Source organism: Lytechinus variegatus, chromosome 4 (genome assembly GCF_018143015.1).
Source record: "Lytechinus variegatus isolate NC3 chromosome 4, Lvar_3.0, whole genome shotgun sequence".
In the NCBI taxonomy this organism is placed as follows: domain Eukaryota; kingdom Metazoa; phylum Echinodermata; class Echinoidea; order Temnopleuroida; family Toxopneustidae; genus Lytechinus; species Lytechinus variegatus.
In genome coordinates, this window is record NC_054743.1 from 34,019,767 (window position 1) to 34,034,562 (window position 14,796).

General features: G+C 36.4%; 1 protein-coding gene across 1 annotated transcript; it reads right to left on the reverse strand.

The window, feature by feature from the left end:
• Window positions 1-355: 355 nt before the first annotated feature.
• LOC121412956 lies at window positions 356-1,273 on the reverse strand. The gene has a single exon (XM_041605717.1). It carries the CDS (start codon window positions 1,271-1,273, stop codon window positions 356-358), a length of 918 nt encoding a protein of 305 aa, XP_041461651.1.
• Between the last annotated feature and the right edge of the window lie 13,523 nt (window positions 1,274-14,796).

The window sequence follows — 14,796 nt, forward strand, 5'->3', positions numbered from 1 at the left end:
TCCGCGACACTTCTTCACACTGTTTGACCCACTTCAGAAACCACGTGACTGAACGCGTGCTGATATCCCTGCTCCAAGTCAGGTGTATGATCTTTCAAACGTTCCATCGATCCTATTTTGAAATTGTTGCTGCCACCACTCCTTCCAGCGTGCCACCCAAGGCAAGTGGATCTCGCAAGAAAAAGGAACAAGGTTTTGAAGCAGCTGTTGCTGTCGAGGAAGCTTTCGATGCCAACATGGCCAAAGAGGCCAAACAGTTTGACTGGAAACAAGAACAGCAGCAGATAATGGCCGACTTTTGGGAGGATCATCCCGAATTCTATGACAAATCCCACGAAAAATTTAAAGATAGCACTTACAAGATGTCAGCTGTTGAATCCTTTCTGCTTGATAAGAAAAACGCATCGTCACCCACCAAAAAGTACGGGACATCTTGATCTCCACCAGGAAATGGTTTTGCAGGTGGCAGGTTGGCTTGATCTTCATCGAGTGCCTTGAACAAATTGCAGTCCCTAAAGATGCCAGAGTCTGAGTCAGCTCCAGGAGTCCCCACGTTGAGATACATGAGCTTATAGTCAGCATCTACCAACGCAAGCATGATTATGGAAAAGAAGCCTTTGTAATTGTAATACACACTGCCTGAGCCAGGAGGAGCGAGAATTCTGACATGTTTTCCGTCCAGCGCACCACAAACGTGATGAAAGTTCCACTTCTCTGAAAAACCCTTTGCCACTTCCTTCCACTCTTCAGGTGAAGATGGACACTTGATGGCTTCCTCGTGAAACTCGTCATAGATTGCTTGGCACACCTCTGGTACGATGCTAACAATTGTGTTTGGAGCCACGCGGAAGCCATACGAAAGGCTCTTGTAGGAGTTTCCTGTAGCAAGGAACCTCAGAGTGATGGCAACTTTCAAACCAGGGGGCAGGGCCATCCTGAAGTTAGTGTCTTGTCTTTTGATCTTGGGCGTAAGTCGAGCCACCAACTTCCTGAACATATCTGGATCCACTCGCAGGAAATTCCTAAAGGACCTCAAATCCCCTTCTTCCAGATGTGTCATCAGCTTCTCATACCAGCCATGGTGTTGTAGTTGTAGGAGCCACTCACGTACCCACTCTGTCTTTGCCTTCCTCTTTCTGGCACGATACCTACCCTTGGCTTTAGCCTTATTCACGGCCAGAGCTATCAGCACGAGGGCCAATGCTTCCTTCTTCTCATCATCCAGGTAGGGATCCTGTTCTAACAGCTTATCAACATCATTGCAGATGTCCATGGTGAGAGTTCTTGACTGTCTGGTGTCAGAAATACGAATGATATATAGGCAGGAGGAAGTCTCGGATACGCGTCTCAGCGACGTCTCAGCAACCTTTCGGAGACCCTGGCAAACTACCAGCCAAGTCACCGCGACTGCCCGGAAACATCTCGGAGACGTCGCCGAGACTGCCTGAAACGTCTCGGAGACTCGCTTGCAATTAAGACATGTCTCAAGGACGTCGCAGCGACTACTTGGAGACTTTCCCGCAACATCGCCGTGACTGTCGGGCTAGTGCTTGTCACCTGCTCTGGAGACGTCTCTGAGACAACGCAGAGACGTCTCCTTGGTGAGAGCGCAAGCAATTTTTGTCTCCGAGACGTCTCCGCGACTGCAGCGACTGATAAGTTGGAGACTGTCGCGGCGACAGTCGCGACGTCTCCGTTGGTGAGATAGGGCCTTAAGGTCGTTAATCATGTTACAGTCACCTTCTCAAAACCGTGATGTTGAAAATAAATATCGTACATTTTGCAATTCGAGTCGGAACTCAATACCTGGAACTATTAAAACTGTCATTCCATTTACACTGATGAATATTATTTTTTCATTGCCCACGGGCAAGAGATGGTCATCGACTGAAGTCAAACCCGTATTTTGTGTGTAAAGACAAAAGTGCTAGATTATTTACATTCATCAATCCTGTCCAATGTCTATTATATCATACCGAGTACTGTATTAATTTCTTCCCAACATCAAATATATTGAGATCTCAAATAAATTATCAACGTTACAATAAACAATTGGTACGTTGAGATGTGCAAATAACGAGGTATATCGCAAATTATAATCAGTGTTGGATCCAAGGGCGCTTATCAACTCTTATCAACAAGAGAATCGACGATTACATCACTTTCTCGCCATTGTAACTATTATCATTATTGTTTGAATAGATTATGAAAAAAAACACTTTTAGATATAAATTTCCTGATTTTTGTGCGCCTTTTGAAAAAATGATTCTCCATCTGGAGTAGTCTAAGTGCGATTTTTTCTGTGTGATGAAATTGTTTCAATCAATTTTCTTCGTTATTTTGGTTGAGTTTCCTGTGTTTGTACAGAAGCACTGCTATTAATAACCGTTATATTGATCCCTTTTGTTATTCATCATAAAAGAGCATCTTTTGAGCTGTTACCTGGTGTTCATTACACCCTGCTATTACCCCTTTTCACTTTCTTCTTTCTATACACTATCCTTTCACAACCTGCTCAAGCCGCTATAGAAAATACAGTTACATTCCACTCAATGTAATCTTATAATTGCTGTATCTGTTAATCTTTTAATCCCACTATTTTGATAAACATATATTCCTTCGGGAAGCAAAGTTACCCACGATGAATTCAGAGTTCCCCAGTCACTCTTGGTGTTCATGCATTGTTTCCACCCTGAGACAAAAGTCACGGGCACTCCCCTATCGCAGCTTGTAAATGGATGTGCAGTGAGGCTTGTATATTGATGTATCTGATAGCGGGCAGTTCCAGCCAAGACTTTGCGGTGGGGCCAAGGTATTGAGGTTTGGTTTTGGACTGATGTATAATCGAACTAAATGAAAAGGCGGTGTAGCGTCGTACCCCTCCGCCTCCCGCCGTCCTCTTCAGGGGGTTATCCTTCTTGTATAGGGGGTAAAATCGATATCGAGTGGTGGGGGAGATTATTAGAGAGGGGAGTTAAGATGTGTGGCCAGGCTGGTGGTTCAATGATGCCCATGTAAAGTTTCACAAAATAAAACACTATAGAATCTACAAACTGGAACAATCACTTTCGAGGAGGGGGTTAGGTTCGGGCAGACATTATCAGGATTAAATAACCGTTACTTCAATTGTTAGCATTTAAGTGTAGCCATGCTTATGATTTGAATGATCTGGGTACACGATTCAAATTCATCTACCGATGTTTCATGTAGCGACATGAGCATACGTTACGAGGGGCATTCTTTTTATACCACAATCTATCCTGTAAAATCCCCATGATCACATATATATATAGAGGCCAAACTTTACAGATAAATACCAGTTGTGGTAACGATCTCAAAATGACTTCAAACAGAATCCAATAAACTTACCAACCAATTGTCTGTATTTGTAAATAACAAATAGGTGCCAAGTGGCTCTGGAAGAAAATGCGTAATTGTTTAGGAATTAGCAAAATAAGCACGGAATTTCATCAAATGTCGAGTATTTTTCCAAACAATACATGTATCAATACACTGTCCCACACTTGCTATTTTGTGCTAGTGATCATAAGAATTATCGGCTTTGAGCTAAGATTTCATGATTTCATAATATGGTGACAATTAACCTTGATTTTAAAAACTTTCCAATAGAATAATTTTTCGCTGCACCTCCTATTCTTTACGAGAAGCAAGACCAAGTAGACGTCAATTCTGTCAAATGTTCAGACGATCGACATGTTCTAAGAGAATTCTAAACCGTAATGATTCGATTTTACCATATGAAAAATAATAATTTGTTGACATTATCTATGGAAATGATATATGCATATTTGTCAACGTTTTTCATAATGCTGATTTCAACACTGTATATATCTCGGAGGGAAGCAAGGTTGTTATATTGGGTCAGCTACCAGTTTGAAAGACATTCATGCAATGGTAATGCACACCCCAGATAATGGAGAGTTGACAAAAAAATCCTCAAAATACAAATGATTGCAAATTCAATAAAAAAAAAAAGACCTGCGAAAATACCAATTAAGTATATAATGAACAATTAAGATTATGATCTTCCCAGAAATCAATAGCTTAGTTTTATCAAAATTGAAAGTTACCTACATGAATACCTCACAAACTAACATTCATATCACCAAGAAATCAATGTATTTTTCATGAAATACAACCCCGTCCCCCAACAAAAGAAAATTGTAGAACATGAAAATGGAAAGGTTAGGATCAATTTCACATTATAAATCTTACGATGTACTTTTTGAACTTGTTATATTACCCTGATTAATTTTAATGATTTCATAGTGCATCGATCAATATTCAGAACGAATTTAATCAATATTGGTGCATTACGAAGTTGCATTGTTTCAAATTAATATTTTACTAGTTCGCCGATCAACACTGAAGTAATTTGATCTTATCTGTCCAAACTTGTACACTTGATTTTTTTACATTCAATTTAATTTTACTTATCTGTATTGATGATCTTTAGTTTTCAGCGAATAATAGTGATTGGATAATTTTTTGTTAATTCTGATCAACACTAAAACTAATTGTGAAGGGGAAAGCCCATTCAAATCAAAGAGAATAATGATTTAAACGATTATGAAATACCTTTTCACAATATAATGTCCACCTCTCTGAATCTGTCTCAATGTCTCTATTTCTTTTACATGTTTTACCGACCCCCTCCCCGCGCAACACCACACACACCTCACCCAATACAGCAATATTTTATCTCGCTCTTTATTCCTCAATAATATTGAACCCTATGTAGACACCTCGAACGTTTAAGACGACACACGAGTGAAGGTGTGAATTCATTTCTTTAACTTTCAACATTGTTTTACATAACCGTCTGATAATACATGCGAATGTAATCTTAACGATTGTATAAATTGAATAATTGATATACTTCATGAATCTTTATATACATGTGTATACATACTGTACCATTGATCATTATGTTTCGAGGGTAGTTAATAGGGCTGTTATAAATTTCATTACGTTAAAATATTCTTTTGGAAAGGGTCAGAATATATGCTAATAGTATACAACATTCCACGTCAAAAGTCTGATCGAACAGATGATTCATTTGCAGAAAACAAACCAATTTCAATGACATAAACAACTCTTAATTTAGCCGAAAGCGTCAAAATAAATTTAAAAAACGGCAGTGCAGAATTTCATCTCAGTTTCTGTTCGTCTCCCTCGGTTTCAATGTTATTCTACTTCCCTAATTTAACCCTCTCCTTCTCTCTTTCTTTATCGCTCTCTCCCCATCATTTCACCCGTCTCTCTTCTTCCCTCAAGTTTACCCGTTACTCTTGTCTATCCAAAGCACATTTACAGGAGTGCAGCGACACCGTCCTAATTCTTCAGTCCCACCTATTCACATTGGTTGTGCTTACCGCCACCATTCTAATCACATCCCCCTGATAAGTGTTCTCGACCCGATAAAATAAATTCAGGAGGGTCGATACAATCGAGGCGACAATTGAATAGAAAAGGCAGGGAAAAGCTATTCAATCCAAATAGGAGTACCCACCGAGTACGGGATAAGATTTGACCAATCTTTCCGGCGATTGGCAAAGCGGTGCGCTCTCAAGAGATATAAAGGTAAAATTGATCAAATATGGGATCGGACTAGGTCACATGACCTAAGTAAAACAAAAATATGAAGGTTATTTAGAGGTGATGGTGGTTGTAAGACTACAAGAAAAAGCAAAGAAAAACAACAACTTCTTGTATGGTTGTTATAAACCTAAACATTTTGGAAGGCCGTTTGGAGTGAATCTCATCTCAATCATAAAGACACCGAGATATCGACAGTAATTAAGAATAGATGGTGTATTTTTGAAGAATAAATGATTATCTAGGTACATCAAACCAACTTCGCCTTTTTATTACGTAGACATAATAAATGGTGGATATGAAAGAGAGCATCGCTTTAGGAAAATATTGACTAAAAATAAAATAAAACTTTAAAAACAAACAAAAAAGAAAAGTATCTACATAAATTGGAAAAGTGCAGATGGCCGTCGTCAAATACATAAATTCGATTTAAACGTAGATTCACTTTTTACATTTTAAGCACTGAAATAAATTTGTATCGAAATGAAAGCCTGATATTTCATTTTCAGAGATTCATTAGTCGTAATACGCACTGAAATTGTCTGCAAAGGACCAATGTATTGTGTGTATGACCCCTTCGTCGTTCATGTAAGAGCAAACCATTTTCGGAAGGAGACAATACAAAATATCGATCGTAACAAAAAAAGTGAACAGGGAGGAAGCCTGTGCGTATGTCGCCTTTACCCATGCTTGCTACAACAGCGCAAGATGACAAGGAGGTGAGGTTTATGCGAGTCTTACGGCACACGTTATCATGATTTAAGTCAGTCACCAATAAATGCAAATGACACAAATATTCTGCTTCTTGGAACTAAGGTTAAGCTAACATAAGCCGGGATTATTTCAAAATGAATTAGAGTTCACAAATCTCGAAGACGATGAATACAGAATGAATATAGACCGTCTACGAAGAAGGGGGGTATGCTAATTTCTGTGATACAGATATTGATCGGATAATCCGTTCATTGTCAAATTTTAGAAAAGTATAAGACAACAACAACCAAGCAAACCCAAACAACAAGGTTAATTTCAATTTAGAATTATTTTCCAGTTTAAGGCTAGATAAAATAATACTGTTATACATGTAAATATGATGAATTCTAAATCTTTTCTTACCTAAATGAATCTTTATGTAATATAGATAATTTTTTTTCAATCTGGAAATTTCGTACGCGTTTGCAAATCTAAAGAAAAAGAAAACGATGTTTGTAAATGTTTTTTTATGAAATCTAGTCATCGTTCTCAATATACATGGCTACTTAATATCTCAGGGGGCATCTGGTTATAGATTTAACATTGTATTAGAGCTTTTGGTTCAGAATAATCTAAGAATAATGATTATGATTTATTTAGTTTTGAAGGCTAGATTTAATGTTTGGCTCAAGGTGCAGATTTTCCATATGAGCAATTGTCGACGGAGCAAATGTCATGGAACCAAAAGGCTATTTACAATAAAGAATTTTTATTTCAGCAAAAAAGAAAATTGTAAACTAGAAGTGTTGACCAAGACAAGATATACCATTCGATTGCAGACTGTTTTCATTTAATGGGAATTAACCAAGTCGCCAAGAAGATCGACATTGATATCATCGTGTATTCTTCTCTTACATGTTCTTTTTTCATCATATCGAGACACCAGAGCGGGGCATGAGCATGATGGGTAAGAAGAACGTTGCATAATTAAGGTCACATCACAATCCTCAAATCACGGTAAAGACCATAAAGGGCACGTACATACACCATATGACACCCCGAGGATTCTAAAAACGGGAGGCGGGAAGAACAATAACGAGAGGCAGATTGCGACGGAGGAAGCCTAAGTATATACAACGCAGTTTTATGGTATCTCTCGTTTGCTCCAGGTGAAAACGGGTTAACGCGTTTTTAGTGATGCTCAAATACATTCGGATTTGACTGATTTCACCATAAACATGATAAAAAAAGGGGCCATAATAGAATTTACTACAGCGGCGTTTAAAGGCATGAATGGAAAATAAAATGTTGAGCACCAAAAACAAAGATAAAAATATCAACATTAGAAGACACAACAAAGCAGTATATATTTCCACATTTCCATAGAGGCATGCGAAATCACATACGACCTTTCGTAATTCAATTTGTCATAATATTCATGTATGTATATCATACATATATTATACCTTAAGGTGTGTATTGATATATTTTTAACAATAATAACAAGGACATTAATTTCCATCTAATTACTATAGAAACAAAATGTAATATATCAGACTACGACAAGCGATTTTTATTCTTTTAATAAACAAAAATCTAACAACTAATTGAAACATTCAAACACACACACCAACATCCCTTGTCACGCGCACATGTGCTCGTACATATAACTCTCCAGTAACAATTTCCATAGTATACATGTGGTGTGAGTGGATTAATGTTGTATTTTACAGTATCATGTACTTATATCATTGTGCTAAATGCCTGTATGCGTGTGTGGGTATGTGTGTGAGGGTGTGTGCGTATGGGTGTGTGCGTATGGGTGTGTGAATGACTGAAACGACCATTCCCCGATAATACACTTGACTATGGCGTCTACGTGCTACACCGGTAAACAACACCGTCTGAACGTAGGAGTAGCAAAGTGACGTAGTTGTGATGTCATCAAGATTGTTGTAACATTTACAGAGCTTGTTTTTAGGAATGTTTTCTTATTTCTGCACCGTCGATCGTCTGGGGAGCTATACACTAAAACCATACTATGTTCTGTCCTATCCATTAGCATTAACGTGTGTCTGCTTAACCTTCTCTGCATTTCTAAAATTACTGGTTGGATAGAGATGACGAAAGAAGGAAAAGCGTTGAGATGGTAACGAAAATAAATTTAAATGTACAAGAATCCTAAAATTGGTTAATCAAGTCGTAATGTACATTATACTAAGTGGTTATATGCCTTGAGTTAAACATGTTTCACAATTGAATAATTACCCAACCTAATTCATGTAAATTTTATCTCGTTAATATCATTACGATTAGGATGCAGTCATTTGAAGAAAGAAACCCCGCATGATTACCGAGCACGGCAGTACAATTCTGAAACTACAATAGGGACAGGGCGAAGACGACATTGTTTAAAGGCGCAGATATACTCTAGATTTTATTTTGTTGTATATGCACTTGTATGATTTCAATCCATATTCGCTACAATCTCGCCTTACTTAGAACGTATCAATAATTGAATTGCTCGAAAATATTTGCATTCCATATGTCGTGTATGGCTCAGGTTAAAAGTAGTGAAGAAGAGTGAGTCTTCCCTCAGAAGGGGATCCTTTTACAAAATCAATATAGAATCCCATCCCTAGCCGGATAGACTAGATACTATATGATGGGGATGAAGTATATCTAGTCGAGTCACCTGCTTGCATCCAGTAGAACTATTCGTGGAATAAATACTTTATCGTTGTACTTTCCTCTCCTCCTCCAGCAGCTAGAGGAGGCGATTTTCTCACATTTGTAGTTTTTATTCAAATTGACTCGCTGTCTAATGATTTCTTTATTTTTCATATGTTGTATGTGTAGAAACAAAATAGATTTTTAGATAAAATATGAAAAAAAAATACCATTGACTAGCAAGTGAGCTATATATCCGGAAAAGGTCAAATTCAAAAATCTAAAAAGAAAATATTAGCATTATTAAAAGAAAATCAACGACCATTGATTGGATTGGAATGCTTAGTGGAACTACCAGAATAATGTTATATTATTGTTGTTGTTTGGACAGGTTTTGAGACAGTGATAATCATGTCGCCAATATCCTTATTTTATTGACATGTCAAATAATAATAATAAAAATAATAATGGATATTTAGAGGCGCTAAAAACAAAAAGTACCATAGCGCGTATATAATGTATGAATGATAATTCAACATTTGCAATAATTACTACAATATTCAAGATAAATTACAGGGGAATCTAGAAATGTTGAAATAAGTCATTTATATCTTTTTGAGACCTAGTTGAACAGATTCGAGGCGTTCACAATATAAACACGATATTGAAATATGCGAAAGAACTAATTTATGTAATATTGAGTATTGATCATATTATATATGTGTCATGTTATGCATACATGCCCGCTAAAGGTAAAATAAAGTAATTGCAGCAAGAAAGAGAATATTTCATGAGAAAGCTTTTAAAATCAAGATTAGTTACCACAATATCATCCTAGATCTAGATCTGGTACCTTGAAATCCACCCCTCTTTGTGAAATCATGATATCTTAGCTGAAATCCGATAATCCTGATGATAACTAACACAAAAAGGCATATGTGGGACAGTGTATTAACATGGCTTGGAAGAATAACCGACATGGAATTCCAGAGCCAATTGGCACATTTTTTTTTTATTTATACATACAAACACTTGGATGGTCATTAATCTTTATTGGATTCTGTTCGAACTAATTTTAAGGTCATTACTACAACTGGTATTTTATCTTTAATCATGTTGATATAGCGGAGAGGGACTTTAAGTTTAACTGAGTAAATAAAACATGCTGGATACTGTATGGTTGGCGGGTTTTTTTCTACATGCAAGTGCATGCATGAGACAGACGTGCCTATTGCAGATTAATACTATATTACACAGTAAATTTTAAAGATAAATACCAGTTGTGATAACGATCTCAAATTGAGTTCGAACAGAATCCATTGAAATTTCCACCAAATGTTTGTATGTATAATAATAAAATATACTTGCCAAATAGTTCTGGAAGAAAATGCGAAATAGCTGAGAAATGAGCAAAACAAGTCTCGAAATTCTATCAAATGTCGGGCATTTTTCGAAGCAATATCAATACACTGTCCCACACATGCTTTTATGTGTTAGTGATCATCAAAATAAGATAAGTTCACATAAATGTACCAGATATAGATCTATGTATGATAATATTTTTACAACTAAACTTGATTTAACAGACATTCTCATGACATAATTGATTGCTGCAACTACTGTCTGTTACCTTTAATGCTGGCCTAGGATTTGTGTAATACCAACTCTAAATCACCTTGCTGGTCGGATGCAACCATGAACTCTTTTTCGTCTTCATCCATCAAATATTCATCGATTAAGCTCGATATGGATAAAGTATGCATGAAGCAATGTCGTTTGTTTTTTTAATGCACCATACAAAATGCACGAGTGTCGCCTTATCAAATGCTTTTTTCCCTTGTACATTCCTATATACCTGGGGCTGGAATCGCATATCATTTGCCTTAAAGGTAATATTGGATGAGACAATTAATGATGGTATATTTATGTTTCATAATCGTATGGAATTTGGGGAGATGCTGATTTAATACGACTAAATTATAAATGGTATTCTTCTAGGCGTTGTACGAGGGCCACCTGGTTTTAGTGCAAAAAACTAATGGCGAAAAATAACTGACTTAAATCTCAATCGTGAATATCAAATATTAGACTGCAGGTCTCTTGACCAGAATCATAATTTCATGGTTATTTTTATCCATACTGAATCACTAATATTTCTCCCCTTGCACCCCAAAAAAGAAATGAAATAGAAAATAAATAAATAAATAAATGAAAATGAAAATATAAAAAGGAATAAATAAAAACAAAAATAAGATAATTGTTCAAAAAATATATAAATGAAAAAAAAAATCAAAATAAGTTCAAAGAATTACTTAAATCAAACAAAAAACAAATTCAGGCTGACGTGGTAAAGGCAATTGTTTTTTTAATCACGAACCGTCACATCTTTCTTTGCTATGAAATGTAATGCTGTTTCCATAACTATTCGTATGAATACTAAAAAGCTGGAATACTGAATCCATTGTTGCACACATGTTGAGTTCAAGTACCAGATATGAAAATATCTGAGTTATAACACATTCTAAGAAAATGACATACGCCTGGGGTGCCATTCGAATGATAGTCGTAGGTAGAAAGCGCACTGCGTTTTGCTTTCTAATATAGATATGAACACAGCTGATATAAGCCAAGAAAGGAATTAAAGCCCGGGGGCCAGGATTTCATAATTTCAATTGGTTCTTCTCAAAAGCATAGCTATGTCCCCGCGGAACAACTCAAAATTACCCCTGAGAAATTATCATATTATGTGGATTTTATTGCCGACTCGATGAAGATGAATGTAATATGAAGGGGCTTGAAGAGGTGTGATGGGAATGAGCCGAGGATATATCTAGCACGTATCGTAATAACCCAATGAATCAGTATATTTACACGATATACATATCATTTCATTGTAATCATTGTAGAAATTTCTTTACTTTCAAAGAAAAGCAGTATAAGAATGATGAACAAAGTCATGCAATGAAAAAGTAACTAGCAAATCTAGGTCCATGAACCTACACTGGCCCAAGGCAGCTTGAAATGTACATAAAAAGTAAAATTACAAAGACATACAAATTGATTGCCAAAAAAAACAATCATACAATGACTGAATAGGCAAATTTGCATTAAATCAAAATAATTGACTCTAAAGGCGGACTTGCTCACATGAGCATATTAATGTACAGCAAACATGCCATCGACCTGATGGAGTATTCAGTACATATGGTATTAACATTATATATAATAATGTCATATAATACATTAAAGAAAGGCATGAAATAAATAAAACAAAGTTAATTATTCGTGCATTCATGTCTATTCTCATTTTTATCCATTAATAGGGAAAATCACAAGTTTCTACTTCTCGAATGTATTGATTATACTCAATAAATGGTAATCGAATGCGGGCGAAATAAATTTGTTCTACGACAGTGAAGCTCAATTGAGCAATTTTGAAAGATCTCTGCATAATACTATTTCTAAAAATTCATTTTCAGCCAAATGATGATTAATTCAACAAGAAATACACCCACTGATTGTTGGAAAAAAATCTCGTCCTTGGTAGGCCGCTCAACCCAAATCGGTAATCAATTAATAAACAAATCTCACAAGAGAGCCACTGTCCTTTAGACTGTCTCAAATACCATCATCTTGCGCTATTGCATGCGGTTAATGGTCCTTGAAAGTGCTATATATTGTGACATTAATATTCTCTATACGTGGGCTTAATAGTGTCCCAATGTAGACATGAATTTATAACGATACAATTCCGCCATTCGACCGAGATGAATCGCCCTAAACTTTTTTTGTTAAACGGTCTAGATTTTATAATGAAGGGGGGAGGTGGTCTCCGATTTAAGGCACCCAGATGACTAATAGGGCCGACCGACTGCATGAGAAATAATTCATCGGTCAGCAGTATCTTTAGGGACGAAGAATGATAAAAATCAATTATAAATTCTCTCTCTACCTCTTTCCAAAATTTACAAACATTGAAGAATGGCCTGGAAGGTGTTGGGCAATAGCACTTTCGAGCGGGGTCGTAAGGTTTGCCCTTTGTGCCGCCATCCTGTTAGATTATCTATCATTCGATTTTTAAGCTCCTCGTTTGCTGCTTTCAAAAGCAGGAAATCGCCTGTTACAGTCAACCTTCGCAGGGTAAAACTCAAAGCGATTGGAAAGCACATGCGAATGCCAAAGGTTACATAGACTGTTTCTCGATAAAATGCTATAGACGTTGTCTGTGCTCTTAATATATTCATAACCTTTCAGTTCCGTTGGATAGTTATATAGTTTAGACAAGAAGGAATCATAATCACTGATAAATAAAACAATATATTTTAATGATAATGTGTGGATAAAAAACTAATCATACGATTGTCAATATTGCACCGTTTGTCTGATTTTCCTTCCCCTTTCCTTTTGAGGCCTTCATCAATTTCATGGTCTAAGCTTAAGATGAAGGTCTACCCACATTTCAAAATGTACTATGTTGATATATGTATATATATATATGATTTTTTTCTGCTATTTTTTGTAACAATTAAATAAAAATATCAGGTATTAATATATTTTAATTAGATTATTAAATTGTATATATATATATGTTATTAATTATATCATTTACATATGTTATGCTAAGAAAAAAAAATGATTTCACCTGTATATGATTTTATTGGATTGTGGAAATAAATAAATCAAATAAAATAGAACACCAGAAAAAGTCGGCACAATTTCGATAAAAATTATGGTATTCAAGTTAAAAAAAAAAAATTAATTGAGATTTTCATTTGGTACATTACTAACTTTCCAATCTATGAATAACTTCTGTATTATACAAAAAAACATCTCATAATCGAGTTAAAACTGTTTTCTTCAAAATTCATTTCGCAATTAAATGAACTCATGAGTACCTTTAATCGGCCCTGAATGACTATCGCTGAATGCTCACTAAACAATCATGTTTACACAATGATCGCCTCGACACCCATCTAATATATTGCTAAATTTGCTTCGGTATGTTTCAAGCGGGCTCATCTTCATGCGAAGTAGACCCTAAGCTTCATAATCATCCTTCGCCACCGTATAAATAATGCATTCTTCCGATTCCGTAGTGCCACTCATTTACCGATCTCCCAGGATTGGAGAAGGTGGAGGAATAGTATGGTCTTTGGTCTTGGTTGAGCCGCGGGTCAATGAGGCGTGCAGGAGATGCTGTGTGAAGTCATTTTGACACTAGACCACGTGATTCCTGAGCACGCGCCATTTCACCTCAATCATCATGCTCCGATGAGAACTGTTGATAGCAAGACATCCTCTTCTTTTCTTTTCTTTTTTAACATTGTCCATTCCATTTACGTGATGGACGTTAACCGGTTGTATGATAAGTGTTCCTTGGTCAGTATCCTATACGCTAAACAAATTAACTTCAGCTCTGTAGCCGAAACACCCGACCCTGCGAAAAGTCCACCATAAATTTGTACCGTGACGCCATACCGTGACCTAACTGCACAAGACTATGTTCGTAATGACTGATCAAGTTTCCATGAAGGAAAAATCAACGAGCCTTGGCACAATTAGAATATCCTTTAGCAGTTAATCAATCAATACATGACTTATTTAAGCATGGCCAATACTGTAGGTCTGCATGAACGGATCCTAGCCCCGAATTCAGCGTAATTCTCCTCTTTGGTATCTAGCCATGCGAAATGCCTGTTTTTCATGAAAACAAGGGATATGGAATCTTTAGTCATTTGGGAACACTTAGATGGAATTATTTGCCGCCTGAATAATTTGTACTAAGACTTTGAGAAATCACACTTCCAAAGAATG